Source organism: Mastigoproctus giganteus, chromosome 10 (genome assembly GCF_048544385.1).
Source record: "Mastigoproctus giganteus isolate SK-2022 chromosome 10, ASM4854438v1, whole genome shotgun sequence".
NCBI lineage: Eukaryota > Metazoa > Arthropoda > Arachnida > Uropygi > Thelyphonidae > Mastigoproctus > Mastigoproctus giganteus.
In genome coordinates, this window is record NC_143584.1 from 24,550,977 (window position 1) to 24,569,806 (window position 18,830).

General features: G+C 38.4%; 1 protein-coding gene across 2 annotated transcripts in view; it reads right to left on the minus strand.

Annotated features, from left to right (window-relative positions):
- Positions 1-18,830, minus strand: part of LOC150078877 (vesicle-associated membrane protein-associated protein B/C-like) — a 141,711-nt gene that overhangs the window by 81,477 nt on the left and 41,404 nt on the right. For both annotated transcript variants that reach the window (XM_090383999.1, XM_090383998.1), the window contains exon 3: positions 9,780-9,889. In XM_090383999.1, coding sequence (XP_090240125.1) covers positions 9,780-9,889 — 110 coding nt within the window. The remainder of the gene's footprint in view (positions 1-9,779; positions 9,890-18,830) is intronic.

Consider the following 18,830-nt stretch of genomic DNA (forward strand, 5'->3'; position numbering starts at 1 on the left):
TGCCAATTGTGACCTCTCTGTTGTCTTATTTCTTTTCATGAATGAAAACAGCTTTTGCATAAATACACATTGTCAAACACTGCACATATTTCAGGAAAATTGAACTATCTTTCGGAATCATTCAGCAAGTAAATAGAAATAAAGACTTGGCTCTCCAATGTCACTAAACTCTTAGAACTGAATCACACCGTAATTCAATGATCTCCATCTGTAGATCTCCATCTGTGTTTTTTTCAACACTGAAATTAAATGGTGCATTGAACTTGGAAAAAAAAAATTTGTTTTGCAAAGCTTGAAATCTAATTTCAAGCTCATTTCTCAACAATCCAGTATCATCTGGTAACAACTTAACTCTAGATATAACACATGCAACCTTTATGATCTATATGTTTAAAAATAAAATTTGCCAAAGCTAAAGTTTTGTTTGAAACCCTTTATGCTATCATACACTTGATAATATGACTTGGTTTTTAATTTAAACCTGGATGTTTAATTCATTCAAGTGTCAACGAAAAAACTAATGTCAACTACAATGCCAAAATCTTACTACCATTTAATAATTCTTTTTAGCCATATCTTGCACTTTCATCTACAGAAATATAATTTCCCTGTTCAATTATAAAACTTTTCAACCCCTCATAACACAAAAGCCAACAAATTTCAGCACAGCATAGCAAAATCCTTGTACTCGCTTTCCACATCAGTAAAAAAAAGAAAAAACTTACAATGATTCAATCCACAGGCACAGATGAAGTTTGCAATCGATTTAATTCGCTTGAAATCATGGCTGAACTTTATTATTTTATCACACAACGTCTAATGTAAACTTATGCAATGGAAAGCATTAATTTTACTACAAAGTTTTTCATTTTGTTTCCCCTACAACACAGTTTTTAGAATGAATCATAGCAGGAGCTCTATCGGTTATCGGTTAAATAAACACACAAGTTTATTTAGTGAAAGTTCGTATATTTCAGGATATTATCTACTTATTTGAAAATATGTTCTCCAGTTATAGTCCTGCATGGGAATTAACTCCACAAGTTCTTCGAGTATTACAAAATTTGTTGTTGCACTACAAATAAACACTGCAAACTGAGCTACATCTTTAGAATCTGCGTTGATAGCTATGGAGTAAGCTATAAAATCTTTACTAACAGCACTAAATTGGCCTTTTCAACTGTTGCGTTTCTAGTGAAAATTTATAAAAATATGGACTTTTCTTGGGAGCATAATGTTAGCTTCTCAAGCAAACATTTTTGAACAAATCAGCCATCTGTAAAAGGTTCTAAATGAGTTGCATATAAATTTGCCAAAACTAACTGCTTTTACTGCTGATTCAGTGTGTTATTGGTGGAATAGAATGTATTTTGCTGCTTGTTAAGAGATATCTTAAATTAGTGCAATTTGTCAGCTCAACACTTACTCATAAACAATTGTACCTTTCCTTGTGAGTTCCATAATGACTCCGAATATACTCTACAAATATTTGCTGTGCTTTTGCAAATATCTCTACCGTTCTCCCTCCACTAATTGCTAGGGGCTCTTTGACTTCCTCTCTTTGAAACTTGACTTTCTCCGGTCAGGTAATTTTAATATTCACAACTCCAGCTGGCTTCCGTTTTTGCAATTACTAATGACTTACACAGATTTTTCATTTACCTACAAGAATACCGGACAATCCTAACCATACAGCCAACACATTTGATCTTTTTCTCACAAACAATCCTTCTAAGTACACGGTTGAAGTGAGAGGTCCTTTAGGCACCTCAGATCACAACTTGGTGATTGTCCCTTCTCCAATGGAGCCTTTATCTCATGGCTATTCCCAACCTCGTATTGTGTGGCATTACAAGAATGCAAAATGGGATGACCTGTGAAATTTCTTTTCTTCTTTTCCTTGTTCGGATTACTGTTTCAAAATTTCTGATGTCAACTTTTGCTCCGATCATGTCACTGAAATTATTCTTGCAGGAATCGAATCCTTTATCCCACACTCCACTTTAAAATCTCGTCCTTTATCTAAACCTTGGTTTTCCAATAAATGTGCTAGGGCTGTTCAAGAGAAGAACGTTGCATATCGTAATTGGCTTGTTTCTAATTCTGCAGTTTCATTTTCTGCTTACACCAAAGCTCGCAACAATTGTAAAGCAGTTATTAATCAGTCCAAACTAGAGTTTGAACAGGCTAAGAGTAGAAAACTTGCTTCTTGTCCTAATGGTAGACGAGCATTCTGGTCTCTTGCCAAAGCTATTGGCCACAACTTTTGCCCATCTCTGCTCCCACCTCTGACCAAACCAGATGGTTCTATTGTCACTTCAGCCAAGGATAAAGCTGACCTACTAGCATCCCATTTTTATTCCAACTCGTGTATTAATGATCTTAGTAAAACACCTTTCACCATTCCCAACACACTCCATTCAGTGCAGTGGTCTTCCATCAAAAGGATGTCAGAAGGATTTTGATGAATCTTGATGCTAAGAAAGCTCAAGGTTCTGATGGTATTTCTCCATTTGTTCCGAAAACCTGTGCTCCTGAACTTACTCCTGTTCTTTGCTGCCTTTTTTCACTTTCTTATTCCAAAAGTGTTTTTCCTTCTGCTTGGAAATTTGCTGATATCCAGTCAGTTCCTAAAAAGGGTGACAAATTCCTCCCATCCAATTATCGTCCCATTGCAATTACTTCTACTCTTTCTAAAGTAATGGAGAAATCAATTAACTGCCAACTCTTAAACTACCTAGAATCCTTCTTTTTTTCTTTTTTCTTTTTTTTTTTTGTTAGTTGTTGGCGCATCGGCTTCTGTGGCCATAATGCACCTCCCAAAGATTTTGTATTTTACTTTGATCCAAGCCCGAGGCGGGATTTGAACCCGTGACCTTTGGGCTGCCAGGTAGGCACTTTAATCACCTGGGTAGCCCAGTCGGCCTAGAAACCTTCCATCTGATCAACGATCGGCAGTATGGATTCCGTGAGTGTCGATCCACTGATGATATTCTGGCTTATGTTACCCATTTATTGACTAATTCAATGGAAAAGTTCGGTGAAACACAAGCAGTTGCTCTTGACATCTCAAAGGCTTTTCATCGTGTTTGGCATAAAGGTCTTCTAAACAAGCTTCCATCTTATGGTTTGCCAACTGTTTTTAGTAATTGGTTATCCAGTTTTCTCTCTGATCACTCACTGAAGGTGATGGTAGATGGCTCTCTGTCTTCTAACTTCTCCACTAATGCTGGGGTCCCCCAAGGTTCAATTCTTTCCCCCACTCTTTTCCTCTTGTACATTAACGACCTTCTTCCATTGACTGGAAATCCTATCCATAGTTTTGCCGATGACAGCACATTGCATTCCACTTTCCATTTTGAGAAACCTTGCCCTGCTCAATCAGCTTCAACATCTCGAAAATCTGCTACCAATTCCTTAAATGCCGATCTCCAGGTAATTCGACAGTGGGGCAAAGACAACTTAGACAACAGTAAATTCTAAGTGGGAAGCATTCAAGGAATTAATCGTGGATGCTACTAAAAGTTTCATACCCATTAAGAAATATTGTTCAAGATTTAGGCCTAAATGGTAATCAAATGAACTAATGAGACTCGTGACAGAGAAGAAAAATGCATGGAATGCATATAAATTATCAAGCGACTCAGACGCCTATGGCAGATATAAGCTAGTCTGTAATCAAGTCACAAAGGAGGTTAGGCAGGCAAAGGCAGATTACGAGAAATCTTTGGCAAAAGATGCTAAGAAAAACAGCAAGGATTTCTTTACTTATATAAACTCTAAAAGTAAGGGGATGAATCTGATTGGTCCACTTGATATTGATGGTTCGACTGTTGATGATCCTGCTCAGATAGCAAACAAACTGAATGAGTATTTTGCATCTACATTCACACATGAGGAGTTATTAAGGTTTGAAAATGGCAGAAGGTTATCAAATTGTAGCAGGGTGCTTAAATGATTTTGTAATAACTGAGAGCAAAGTGGAGCAGAAATTGTTGAAGTTATACATAAGAAAGGCACCTGGGGTGAATGGGATCTATCCAGTTATATTAAAGGATGTGGCAAAGCAACTAAGCAAACCCTTAGCCATAATTATGAGAGCAGCATCCTTGGACTCGGGGAGGTCCCCACAGACTGGAGATGTGCAAATGTATCCCCAATTCACAAAGGAGGATCGAAGGGTGACACGAGTAATTACAGACCAGTTAGTTTAACTTCTGTTCCGGGTAAAATAATGGAGTCGCTGGTTAAAGATGCATTGCAGGATCATCTAGACAAGACTGCAGCAATAATTCAGGCACAGCATGGGTTTGTTAAGGGAAAGTCTTGTCTGATAAATTTGATAAGATATTATGATGTGATTACAAAGGAACTGGATGCAAAAAATAATTTTCATATCATATATTTGAATTTCAGGAAAGCTTTTGACACTGTTGCGCATGGAAGACTATTGTACAAATTGGAGCAGAATGGTATTAAGGGTAAGTTGCTACAATGGATAAAAGGATGGTTGAGTGGGAGAAGACAGAGGGTGGTAATAATGGGTGCTGCTCTTCGTGGACTAATGTTATTAGTGGAGTCCCACACGGTTCGGTGTTGGGTCCTCTGTTGTTTGTATATTTATCAATGATATTGATGAAGGTATATCAGGCTTAGTGTCGAAGTTTGCAGTTTATACAAAGGTTGGCAGGGTTGTTAATGGCAGTGTGCTACTGCAACAGGATCTAGATAATTTTGGCAGATGGGCTAAGAAGTGGCAACTGAAGTTTAACCTTGACAAATGCAAAGTACTGCATATGGGTAGAAGTAACCCCAGAGAAACGTACCAACTGTGTGGTACTACACTTAAGGTGGTAGAAAATGAAAAAGACCTGGGAGTAATTCTGCAGTCAGATATGAAGTTTCTGAGCAATGCAGACAGGCTGCCAAGGCAGGTCATGGGGTTTTGTCAATGATATATAGGAATTTTGCTAGCAGGGAAAAGGAGGTGATTGTCCCTCTGTATAAGGCAATGGTCAGGACACACCTTGAGTAGCGTACAGGTCTGGAGACCTCATTTTAGGAAGGATGTAGATTTGCTTAAGCGTGTATAGAGAAGGGCAACAAGATTGGTGAGGGGAATGAAGGGATCCGCTTACCAAGAGAGGCTTAAGTTCTGTAAATTGCAGTGGCTGGAGATTAGGCACCTGCACGGTGATCTGATTGAGGTATATAAGGCCTTGAATGGGTTGAGCACACTGAATTCTGATGGGATTCTTCCACTTGTTCAGATTACGAACCTAAGGGGGCATAAATTCAAATTAAGAAAAGACAGATGTAGAATAGATGTGCGGAAATTTGCCTTTAGCCAGCGGATGGTTAATTGCTGCAACAAACTTCCATCTGTCGTGGAAGTTGATAGGTTAAATAAATTTAAGGAAGAACTGGACAGGCATTTGGAGGGAATGGTGTGATTTTTTTTTTTTTTTTTTGCTGATGCTAAATAAGATCATAACACTTGCTTTCTTGCATCACATGCCACTACTACTAGTTGATTTTAATCCTTCTAAAACTCAGTTCTGTCTTATATCTCGCAAAAAGGATTCTTCTGCTCCTATGCTTATCTTGGGTGACACTCCGATTTCTAGGCAAAATTTTATATCTCTTTTGGGGATTACCCTGACTTCTAGTCTCTCTTGGCACAAGAACATTACAAATATTGCTTCCTCTGCATCTAAAAAACTTCATTTTTTTACTCGGCATTACTTTTCTTCAAAACAGCTGTTCACTCTGTACAAATCGCAAATCTGCCCTACCATGGAATATTGTTCCCACATCATGGGGTGGTGCCCCCAAAACCTCTCTCAGGCTTCTTGTTTCCATTCAGAAGAGAGCAGTTAGGTTAGATAATGATTCATCTCTAACAGAGAATTTCCTCTCGCTGTCTCATAGACATACTGTTTCTGCTGCATGCCTCTTCAACAGATATTTCCATGGGCACTTTTCCGCTGAATTGGCTTCTATAATTCCTGCTGTCTCTTTCAAAACAGTACAAACACGTGCCGCCACCAGCCAACATCCACTTATTGTCCAACTTCAAACTCACAGAACCAACTTTTCATATTCTTTGTTTATTCATTCAACTCCCGTTTTCTGAAACAACCTTCCTTCATACGTATTTCCTGAAAATTACAGTCTACAGAAGTTCAAGTCCAATGTGAACAAATATCTTCTTTCGTCTTCTCAACCTCCAACCCAGGCATGGTACGAAGTACTATAGGTTCTAATACCTCTCGTGTTTGGGGTTTACATAAAAAAAATAAATAAATAAATAAATCAAAAACGATATTGTTTTTTTTTTTTTTTTTTACTTATGTATAGTACAGAAGAACTTTGAAACAGATGTTCCTCATCTTGAGTTTTCTGCTAGCAGTTAGCTTTGATGCAAGTACTGTTAAGATTTAAAGCACATAAATCTGAACACAAATTTTGCATCATCAGGTGACTGAGCAATATCTATTTTAATGTCCACATTAATTGACAGTCCTTAGATTCAAATATCAGAGAATCAGCTGACATTCTTACAAGTGCTATAAAGATTTCCCCATTGTGATTCAAAAACTGATGTCTAAATGAGGTTCCCTGTCAGAGGTATCAATTTCAAAGCATATTTCAAAGACAATTGCTAAGCTGGTTCACTTGTTCTGACTTTGGACAGGAGATGTGAAATTCTCTAATGGAAATGCAGATGGTCTGATTGAGTATTGGATCTAACTATCTCCAACTTCAGGCAAGTTATGGTACTCAGATGTACCATTACTTGCCTGAAGTGAGCAAGAGCTTGATACAGGCAAAGCAGGATATAAATCATTAGCAAAGGCAAAGCCAAAAAAAAACCACCCTTATTTCACCCATCCACTTGCTCCAAATGTTTGTCTAGTTCTGCATTGAATCTATTTAAGCTATCAACTTCTACAATGACAGATGGAAGTTTGTTCCAAAATCAATCGCTCACTGGCTAAAGGTAAACGTCTGCACATCTATCCTACAACTGTCTTTTGTCAATTTGAATTTATGTCTTATCAGGTGATTATTGTGAGCAAAAGTAAGAATCCCATTAGCACTGAGTATGCTCAAACCATTCAAAACCTTATACACCTCAATCAAATCATCTTGCGGGTGCCTAGTCTCCAGACACTAATTTGCAAAACATAAGACTTTCTTCGTAAGAGCAACCCTTTGTTCCATTCACTAATCTTGTTGCCTTTCTCTATACTCATTCCAGGAGCTCTACATCCTTCTGAAAAATGAGGCCTCCAGATCTGTATACAGTACTCAAGGTATGGCCCAACCATTGCCTTATACAAGAGGATAATCACCTCCTTATCCCTGCTATAAAAATTCTTGTATATCATTGACAAGACATCATGAGGAACTCTTGCAGACCATCTGCACTGCTCATAAAACTTCATATCTGACTACACAATTACCCCTAGGTCCTTTTCATTCTCTACCACTGTCAGTGTAGTACCACAGAGTTGATACATTACTCTGGGGTTACTGCTTCCCATATGCAGTACTTTACATTTGTCAATGTTAAACTTCAGTTGTCACCTCTCAGCCCATCTGCTCAACTTTTCCAGATCCTGTTGCAGCAGCATACTGTCATTAACAACTGTGCCGACCTTCATATCGTCTGCAAACTTAGACATTAAGCCTGATATACCCTCATCAATATCATTAATAAATATAGAAAACAACAAGAGACCCAACACAACCCTGGGGGGCTCCACTAATGACAATAGTCCATGAAGAGCAGTGTCCGTTGATTACCACTCTGTCTTCTCCCACTCAACCATCCCTTTTATCCATAGCAGCAATTTGCCTCCAATGCCACACTACTCCAATTTATGCAGCAGTCTTCCATGTGCAACAGTATCAAAAGCTTTTCTAAGATCCAGATATATGATATCAAAATTATTCTTTGCATCCATTTCCTTTGTGACCTCATCATAGTATCCAATCAAATTGGTCATACAAGACTTCCCCTTAACAAACCCATGCTGTGTCCCAGCTATAACTGAAGTCTTGTCTAGATGATCCTGCAGTGCTTCTTTAACCAGTGCCTCCATTAATTTTCCTGGAACAGAAGTTAAACTAACAGGTCTGTAATTATTTGTGTTGCCCTTTAATCCTCCTTTGTGAATTGGGGTCACATTTGCACATCTCCATTCTATGGGTACCTCCCCTGAGTCCAAGGAAGCTCTCATAATTATGGCTAAGGTTTGCTTACTTCCTTTGCTGCCTCCTTTAATATAACTGGATAGATTCCATCCACCCGATATTCCATTCTTACGTTTATCTTCAACAATTTCTCCTCCACTTTGCTCTCATTTATTACGAAATCATCTAGCTCACTCCCAGAGTTCAATTCACCTCTGGCATTCCCCTCCCCTCAATAACTCCTCATGTGTAATGTAGATGTAGATGCAAAATATGCATTTAGTTTGTTAGCTACCTCATCAGGATCATCAACAGTTGAACCATCGATATAAAGTGGATCAATCTGATTCATCCCTTTTCTTCTAGAATTTACAGAAGTAACAAAAACTCTTTCCTGTTTTTCTTTGCATCCTTTTCCAAAGATTTCTTGTAATCTGCCTTTGCTGCCTAACCTCCTTTGTGACTTGGTTACAGACCAGCTTATTATTATTAGCATATGGTGTAAGGGGAAAAAAAAAATTTCTGAATTACCCTGAGAGAGAGAGAGAGAGAATCAAAAGGGAATCACCAAGAAAGAGAAGAATGATGATATCCAGCTCAGGACCTTGGGTGTGCCAAGCCCATACTCACCAGATGTGAGCCCCTGAGCTTATATCTATCATAGGCTTCTGTGTCACCAATGCATTTTTCTTCTCTGGCACACGTCTCATTAGTTCATCTGACACCCATTTAGGCCTAAATCTTGAATAGTATTTCTTAGTTGGTATGAAAAGCCTAGCAGCTTCCAAGATTAATTTTTTGAATGCTTCCCATTTTGAATTTGCTGTTGGTAACATCATCAGTTGGTCCCACCATATAGAATTTAAATACCGTCTCAGACCACTGTAGTCACCTTTACTAATGCAAAAACCTTTCCCTTTACCCCTGATGGTAGTTACCTCTTTGATTAAATCCCACTTCAGCACACTGTGATCACTGCCACCTAATGATTCCTTTATCTGCAGATTTTTAATGCATGAAGATATATCAATCTATACCCATGAGGTTGAGGAGGTGAAACACTGAACGTTAATCCCTTTTGCACACCTTTTCTTGGATGACAGATTTGTTGCCAAAATGAAAGTTTCTTGTTAAAAACAATTCCTGCAAATTTAGCCTCTGCTATCACTAGAACTATTTTTTGTCCAAGTCTTAATTCTGGATCAGAATGCACAGAATGGTAACACATTGAAGCAGAAAAAAGAAAAAGCTACACCAAAAAAATGTATTTGCTGGTCATAATTTTTATGATGATTACTATTCTAGAAATATGTTCTTATTTCAAAGTCTCTACCTAACTCTTAGTTACCAACAAAGATTTTGAGAAGTAGCTCATAAGATACAGACAATATTGTGGAAGTTGATAGGTTAAATAAATTTAAGGAGGAACTGGACAGGCAATTGGAGGGTATGGTGTGATTTTTTTTTTTTTTTTTTTTTGGCTGATGCTGCATAAGCTCCTACACTTGCTTTCTTGCATCAAGTGCCACTACTACTACTACTACTACTACTATATATTAAATTAAAATATTACTCACAAGACCATCTTGGTTGATATCACCATCTGGAGCAAATATTGTCTGGACCATGAATTTATGTTTATTCTTTTCATCCTGATCATATTCAACAGGTTGTGGCTGTAGCATTACTGCACAAAATTATTAAAATATGTCAGACAAAGCTCTTTTATTTTAATATAAGATACAAAGATTTTCTAATAAGGTTAACACATTATTTTCTAATGTGGTTAGGCATTTTCCTTACTAAGTGTGAACAGTAAAGAAAATGGCTAGAAAATATTTAAATACAGATTAATCCAAATAACTTCATTATAACACCTTAAAATTAAGAAGCATATAAAATTCAAATTATCTATTTTCCTAAAATTACAGGAAGACTTAGAGAATATTTAGTCCCTAGTTACTTTTCACAAGTGGGATTACACTAAAAAAGAAAAATTATATATGAAAGATTCGTCCTGATTAGCAGCAGAGCACAGCACTATTTGTTTCTAATCTAAAATGTTAAGGGTGTAAAGATAGGATGTGGTGGCAAGTCTATTATCTTATCCATTGTATTCAGGATTGATGCTATTTAAGTCACAAATATTCTTATTGCCAGTAACTTTTCCAACAGTGAAGTCATTTTCCAAGCTGAGTTCTATATTTCAGTAGTTTTTGTATTAGTTTTTGATTGGAGATACTTAACAGTATATTACATGAAATAATTAGAATTAGATTAGTAGTGGCAATGATGGGGCTAAGGATCTTGAGGACAGTTTTAGTCCTGGCCCTCATTTTGTGAGAGCCAGGAGTACACTCTTACCAGGGGTAAGGGTGCACATACATAGCTCTCCTTACCTAAGACCATCCATGCATGGTGAAGAAACACATCCTTCCTGAGATAACCCTATTAACACAAAATGCAGCAGATCTAGAGGAGTAAACCTCAAAGGAAAAAAAAAAATCTCCACTCCTACGTGGTGGTTTCATGCCTAGAGGTTGAATTGCTGTGGGTGATACAGTTCCAAATGACAGCCTCCGGGAACCAGGTGAAACCCAGTTGTAACCAGCCTTTCTGCAGTAAGCGGGGCTCTGCTGTAATCAACTTTCTCTTGCCTAACATCTTGTGGGATCTCTGTTGGTCAAACCTAAAACTCTCCATACCATTCTTCCTACGATTAAAGCTGGTCACTTTCAAAATTGGCCATGTGGAAGGCACAGGCATACCACATTATCTGATGCCACAGAGACCACAACAAAAACAACTCCAAAAACTGCTGTAAACCAGATCCTGGATGTCATTGTATGCCCTGCAAAATTAAATTTGAGAAAGAAGAGGGTAGACATGGCCACATGAAATGTAAAAAGTTTAAAAGAAGGCAAGGTGGAAATGATCATCAATGAAATGGACAGGTACAAAACTGACATTTTAGGAGCAATCAAAGTCATGTGGACAGGACAAGGTCATTTCAACACTAGAAATGGGTCTGATTGTTTTTTTCTGGAAATGACCAAGTAAAGGAACATGATGCTGCTGTTATATTGCATAAGGAATGTTCAAGGTCCCTTCTTGGATACAATCCTATTAATAGTAGAATGATGACGGTTAGACGTCAGAGCCAATCAGTAAATCTCACAGTTTTAGTTGCACATGCACCAACATGAACAGCCACAGATGAAGATATGGTGCCTCTGTAGCCAGGAGCAGCAGTGCGTAGCACACGCTTCTTGATTAGAACGGGGTTTGAGCCCGTGACCACCAAATACGGAGGATGCGGAAAGGTCAGGGAATGACCACCACATATCCCTGGGGCAATATGGCCTTAGTTGCTAATGCAAAAAAAAAAAAAAAAAAATGGATGTTTATTATGAAAACTTCCAAGCAACTCTTGACTTGATCCCAAAAAAGGATGTTTTGATACTCGTGGGTGATTTCAATGCAAAAGTGGACAAGACAGTTTCTTCTAGTCTGGAATGTGGAAAATTTGATCTTGGCACTAAAAATGAATGGGGAGAAAGTTTAATTGAATTTTGTCATCTGAGTCTTGTCATATGTAACACCTCCTTTCAGCAACACCTAAGAAGACTACACATGGAAATTTCCTGATCATAAAACAAGAAATCAAATTGATTACATCCTTATTCAACAAAGATGGCATTCCAGTGTTATCACAGCAAAGACACCTCCTGGTGCAGATTGTGGCAGTGATTATCGGCTACTTCAAGTCAATCTCAAGGTGAAGCTGAAAAAGATTATGAATACTGTTTTACCTAGATGACTGGATGTAGAAAATATTCCAAACACAATTATATAATAGAAACAAGCAATCGTTTTCAAGTTCTATTAGAACTGGATGAAGAAATGCTGCCTGAGGAATTGGGGAAAAATACAAAAAGCATTATTAAGGATTCAGTAAATAGATACATTAGAGAAAGGAAAAAGATTAGGAAGCCATGGATTACAGAAGCCACTTTTAAACTTATTGAACAGAAAATAATTGCAAAAGCACAGGGTGTACAAAGAAACGAAGAGTATCAGAAACTGCGCAAAGTCATTGAGTGCTGTTTAAGCCAGGACAAACAGAATTATATCAATCAAAAGGTGCAAAGAAATTGAATACCACAACAAATGAAACAACACTAATGATGTTAAGTCATTAAGACAAAAGTTCTGTCCAAAACTTACTGTAATTAAGGACTCCAAGGGCGAATTTTAACGGAGGAGAACACAATTAAAGGAAGATGGAAAGAATGGTATGTGAGGTTGTCACAGACATTCTCTCAGATATGCCAGACAAGCTGTACTTGCTACCTGGGAGTCTAAAACGCTGATGGAACTGATATTCGGGAGACACTCAAGTCAAGTGGACCCAATTTCGGCGAAGTCCGGACAGTCTGTAACAGCCAAATCCTCTGCTTGCACCTTCACGATGGTGGGACTGTTAGTAATCCTGGATATAACCTCCATGCACAAGTACATGGTGGGTGACAACCCAGGTGTGAACCAAAGTAAGCAGGGGTCGACGTGTGGCACCCACACCACATGGAGGAACACCACCCCTCTATGTTACTAGGCAGTACTAGGTGGTAGATGACTCATCAACCGGTGCAATACCACCACTTTGCTTATTGGAGGCTTGAAGTGGTGGAACCCATGTTTAGTCTCTAGAGCTAAGTTCTGGTCAACCCTTCCCTATCTCTTCCATCATGCAGTATGATTGACGACTTTTGAGGTTATGACGAATGTCGTGGCGAGATCCAATATTCCTTACATTTCGAGGGTACAGCTCTAAAATTGTGTTCGCAGGCCGACCGCTAGTTAGTACACCGGACCGAACCTATTGGTAACTCTCTAGGAGGCTTCCGGATCAGCTAGTGTATAATCTTGCTGCCTCTACTCTGCCAGATAGTGACTGAGGGGAGTCCAAGTAGTGTGTATGCGGGGAGCATTGTCGAGGCCACGTTATGTCAAGGATCTGAGTATATTCTTACCACATGTATGCCATATCCAAAAATTTCATTACTTCATACAGCATGTCCCACCCACTTTTTCTTACTATTGAATACACCATGAATTGTCAAACTAATAGAGCAAGCTTATCTGCGAAAAGATCTAAACCTCCCAAGCACTTCCTAATTCATTTCACAAATATACGTGGTCTCAATTCTAATCTCAACGATGTCCATTTCCACTTGCAGTCTGCCAAACCCCATGTACTTTTTCTGACAGAATCTCAGTTATCGGTTGATTCAACTACTGCTCATCTCAGATGCCCAAATTATTCGCTGTATGATTCCTTTGCCTGAAAGGCGGTACTTGTGCATATGTCCGTTCTGATATTCCCTGTCAGAGACTTGGCAATTTGGAATCTACTCTCTTTGATCTTCTCTGGCTTAAAATCTCTCTACCTCATTGTGTCAAATTCATCTGTTGTCTCTACCGTTCTCCCAAATCCACTAATCACTTGGAGCTCTTTGACTTCCTCTCTTTGCAACTTGACTTTCTCCAGTCCAACTTTCCTAACAGTGAGGTAATTTTCCTTGGTGATTTTAATGTTCACAACTCCAGCTGGCTTCCGTTTTCTAGTTGCACCGACCCAGCAGGTCGAGATGCTCAGGATTTTGCAATTACTAATGACCTAGCACAGATTATTCATTTAACTACAAGAATACTGGACAATCCTATTCATACAGCCAATATGCTCGATCTTTTTCTCACAAACAACCCTTCTAAGTACACGGTCGAAGTGAGAGGTCATTTAAGCACTTCAGACCACAACTTGGTGATTGTCTCTTCTCCAATAGAGCCTTTATCTCATGGCTATTCCCAACCTCGTGTTGTTTGGTATTACAAGAATGCAAAATGGGATGACCTGCGAGACTTCTTTTCTTCTTTTCCTTGGTCGGATTACTGTTTCAAAACTTCTAATGTAAACGTTTGCTCAGATCGTGTCAGTGAAATTATTCTTGCAGGAATGGAATCCTTTATCCCACACTCCACTTTAAAATCTCGTCCTTCATCTAAACCTTGGTTTTCCAATAAATGTGCTAAGGCTGTTCAAGAGAAGAATGCTGCATATCATAATTGGCTTGTTTCTAATTCTTCAGTTTCATTTTCTGCCTATACCAACGCTCGCAACAATTGTAAAGCAGTTATTAATCAGTCCAAACTAGAGTTTGAACAGGCTAAGAGTAGAAAACTTGCTTCTTGTCCTAATGGTAGCTGAGCATTCTGGTGTCTTGCCAAAGCTATTGGCCACAACTTTTGCCCATCTCTGCTCCCGCCTCTGACCAAACCAGATGGTTCTATTGTCACTTCAGCCAAGGATAAAGTGACTGCTAGCATCCCATTTTTCTTCCAACTCGTGTATTAATGATCTTGGCAAAACACCTCCCACCATTCCCAACACGCTCCATTCAATGTCTCCTGTGATCTTCCGTCAAAAGGATATTAGAAGAATTTTGATGAATCTTGATGCTAAGAAAGCTCCAGGTCCTGATGGTATTTCTCCACTTGTTCTCAAAACCTGTGTCCTGAACTTACTCCTATTTTTTGCCACCTTTTTTCACTTTCTTATTCCAAAGGTGTTTTTCCTTCTGTTTGGAAATTTGCTCATATCCAGCCAGTTCCTAAAAAGGGTGGCAAATCGCTCCCATCCAATTATTGTCCCATTGTAATTACTTCTACTCTTTCTAAAGTAATGGAGAAATCAATTAACCGCCAACTCTTAAACTACCTAGAAACCTTCCGTCTGATCAACGATTGCCAGTGTGGATTCCGTCACTGTCGATCCACTGGTGATATTCTGGCTTATGTAACCCATTTAAGGACTAATTCAATGGAAAAGTTCGGTGAAACACAAGCAGTTGCTCTTGACATCTCAAAGGCTTTCGATCGTGTTTGGCATACAGGTCTTCTAAACAAGCTTCCATCTTATGGTTTGCCAACTGTTTTTAGTAATTGGTTATCCAGTTTTCTCTCTGATCGCTCACTGAGGGTGATGGTAGATGGCTCTCTGTCTTCTAACTTCTCTACTAATGCTGGTGTCCCCCAAGGTTCAGTTCTTTCCCCCACCTCTTTTCCTCTTGTATATTAATGAACTTCTTCCATTGACTGGAAATCCTATCCATAGTTTTGCCGATGATAGCACTTGCATTCCACTTTCCATTTTGAGAAACCTTGTCCTGCTCAATTAGCTTCAACTGCTCTAAAATCTGCTACCAATTCCTTAAATGCCGATTTTCAGGTAATTCTCCAGTGGGGCAAAGACAACTTAGTTGATTTCAACCCTTCTAAAACTCAGTCTTGTCTAATATCTCGCAAAAAAGGATTCTTCTGCTCCTATGCTTTAGTGACACTCCGATTTCTAGGCAAAATTTCAGTTGCCACTTCTCATCCCATTTTCACAACTTATCTAGATCCAGTTGGTTGTTGTTGTTGTTATTTGGCTTTTAGGAGCATTAGCAACTAAGGCCATATTGCTCCAGGTATATGCGGTGTTCATTCCCTGACCTTTCCACATCCTCCGTATTTGGTGGCTCACGGGCTCGAACCCCGGTCTAATCAAGAAGTGTGCGCTACGCACTGGGTCCAGTTGGAGTAGCATACTGTCTTTACTGTCGTTAACAACCCTGCCAACCTTTGTATCATCTGCAAACTTGGACATTGAACCTGATATACCTACATCAATACCATTGATAAATATACAAAACAACAATGGACCCCAAAACCAAACCCTGTGGGACTCCACTAATAACATTTGTTCACAAAGAGCAGTATCCATTGATTACCACTCTCTGTCGTCTCCCACTCAACCATCCCTTTATCCATTGTAGCAACTTACCCTTGATGCCATAATTCTCCAATTTGTACAGCAGTCTTCCATGTGCAACAGTATCAAAAGCTTTCCTGAAATCCAAGTATATGATACCTGGATTTTAGGAAATTATTTTTTGCATCCAGTTCTTTTGTGACCACATAATAGTATCCAATCAAATTTGTCAGACAAGACCTCCCTTTAACAAACCCATGCTGTGTCTTAACTATTACTCCAGTCTTGTCTAGATGATCCTGCAATGCTTCTTTAACCAGTGATTCCATTATTTTCCCCAGAACACAAGTTAAATTAACAGGTCTATAGTTATTTGTCACCTTTTGAACCCACTTTGTGAATTGGTGATACATTTGCACACCTCCAGTCCATGGGGACCTCCCCTGAGTCGAAGGAAGCTCTCATAATTATGGCTAAGGGTTTGCTTACTTCCTTTGCTGCTTCCTTTAATAATACAGATAGATCCCATCCACCCTAGGTGCCTTCCTTATGTTTAACTTCAAAAATTTCTCCTCAACTTTGCTCTCCGTTATTACAAAATCACTCAGCTCCCTGTTAAGAGTTTGATAAACTTCTGGCACTCCTCTCATTGAATAACTCCTCATGTGTGAATGTAGATGCAAAATACTCATTCAGTTTATCAGCTACCTGAGCATGATCATCAATAGTCAACCCATCTATGTTAAGTGGTCTAGTTACGGCAATCTGATTCATCCCTGTCATTCTAGAGTTTATATAAGTAAAGAACTCTTTGCTGTTTTTCTTTGCATCCTTTGACAAAGATTTCTTGTAATCCGCCTTCACCTGCCTAACCTTCTTTGTGACTTGATTACAGACTAGTTTATATCTGCCATAGGCATCTGTGTCACCTGATACTTTATATGCATCCCATACATTTTTCTTCTCTGCCACGAGCCTCATTAATTCATCTGTCATCGATTTAGGCCTAAACCCTGAACAGTATTTCTTTAGTTGGAATGAAAAGCCTAGTAGCTTCCAAAATTAAGTCCCTGAAGGCTTCCCATTTAGAATTCAACATTGATTCCACTGTACAGTGGGATCACTTTACTTTGTTGATCACAGTTTACTTTTAATGTTGAAGAATTCTGTCTCAATGAACAAGAAATTGATTCTGTTATTGAACTGTCATGTAACACAGCATTAAAAGACCACTTCAATCAGGGCTCATTGATAAACTTTTGGCTAAGTTGCTGTGAAGAATATAAGCATTTATCAGAAAAAAGCACCGAAATTTCTTATGCCATTTGTAACAAATTACAAATGTGAAACCAGATTCTTAACATTAGTTTTTTTTAAAAAAACAAATGCCAGAATAGATTGGACGATTCAGATTTGAGAATCAAGCTGGCATCTTTTCCCCTGATTTAAAATTACTATGTGGTGAAAAACAGTATCACCCTACTCATTAAATAAATACAGTAATACCCCGACTTACGCGAACTCGGAGTTACGCGGTTCTTGATTTTTTCGATTGGTGTATATCTAAAATTAGCTTACCAGTGATTTGGAAGTCGAATCATAAAGCTCGGGTGACAGCTTCCGTTTTTGAGGACTGGTTTGGTCACCACTTCATACCCGAAGTCGAACGTTATTGCAAGTCTAAACAGATTCCATTTAAAGTGATGCCTCTTATTGATAATGCACCCGGTCACCCTCCTACCAAATTAATTTCGACCCATGTGTGAAAGTTGTGTTTTTGCCTCCAAACACAACCAGCTTGCTTCAACCGATGGACCAGGGAGTCATCAAAACATTCAAGGCTTACAACATGAGGCGTTCGTTTGCACGTCTGAATGAAGCTATGAGACAAAATAGTGAGATATCTGTTAAAGACTTTTGGAAACAATTCAATGTTTTAGATGCCGTAAGAATCATTGAAGAATCTTGGGATGAAATTCAATAAAAAACATTGGTGTCTGGAAGCAACTTTGTTTATTTTTTTTTTCAAAACCGAGACGAAAACAACGCCAGAAACTGATCATGTCGCTCATGTGATGGAAGAAGTTGTTAATCTTGCCAGGCAATTAGATCTGGAAGTCAATGGTGATGATGTCAACGAGCTGCTGGATTCACATAGTCAGGAGCTGACAATGAATGAGCTCATAGAGATGCATGAGCAAAACGACAGTGAAGTATCCGACACTTCAGACCCAGTTCCACCAGAAAAGCACATGACAATTGCAAGCTTGACAGAAGGTCTCAGCTCAATTGAAAAGCTTAAAAATTTTAGAAAACAGACTCCAATGAAGAACGCATTATAGCTACAAAGCAAGGAATAAAAATATTATTAGCTTGCTACGAAGAAATTCTGGATGAAAAAAAAGGCGCTGTGTCGTCAGACGAATTTGTTAGATTTTATGAAGCCATCGACATCGAAATAACTTTTTTACGTAACTCATTTATTTTTTTAATACATATTTTGTATTAATATGTATAAAGAACTGCAATTTTATTAAATATTTTTCTTCTAAACTAGTGTTTTTGTTAGCCCTTGGTCCCAATTAAACAAAATATTATGTATTTATATGCAAAATTGTACCCCGACTTACGCGAATGACTTGAGCGATTTTCGTCGGACCCACCTATCGCGTAACTTCAGGGTATTACTGTACATGTAGTTATTTGCCCCAAAACAGACTCAAAAATATGTCATATTTTATGTAAATGTTTTAAAATAAACAACCTATCTTTTATTTATACAGAGTGTCTCAAAAATATTGGTACAAACGTTTAG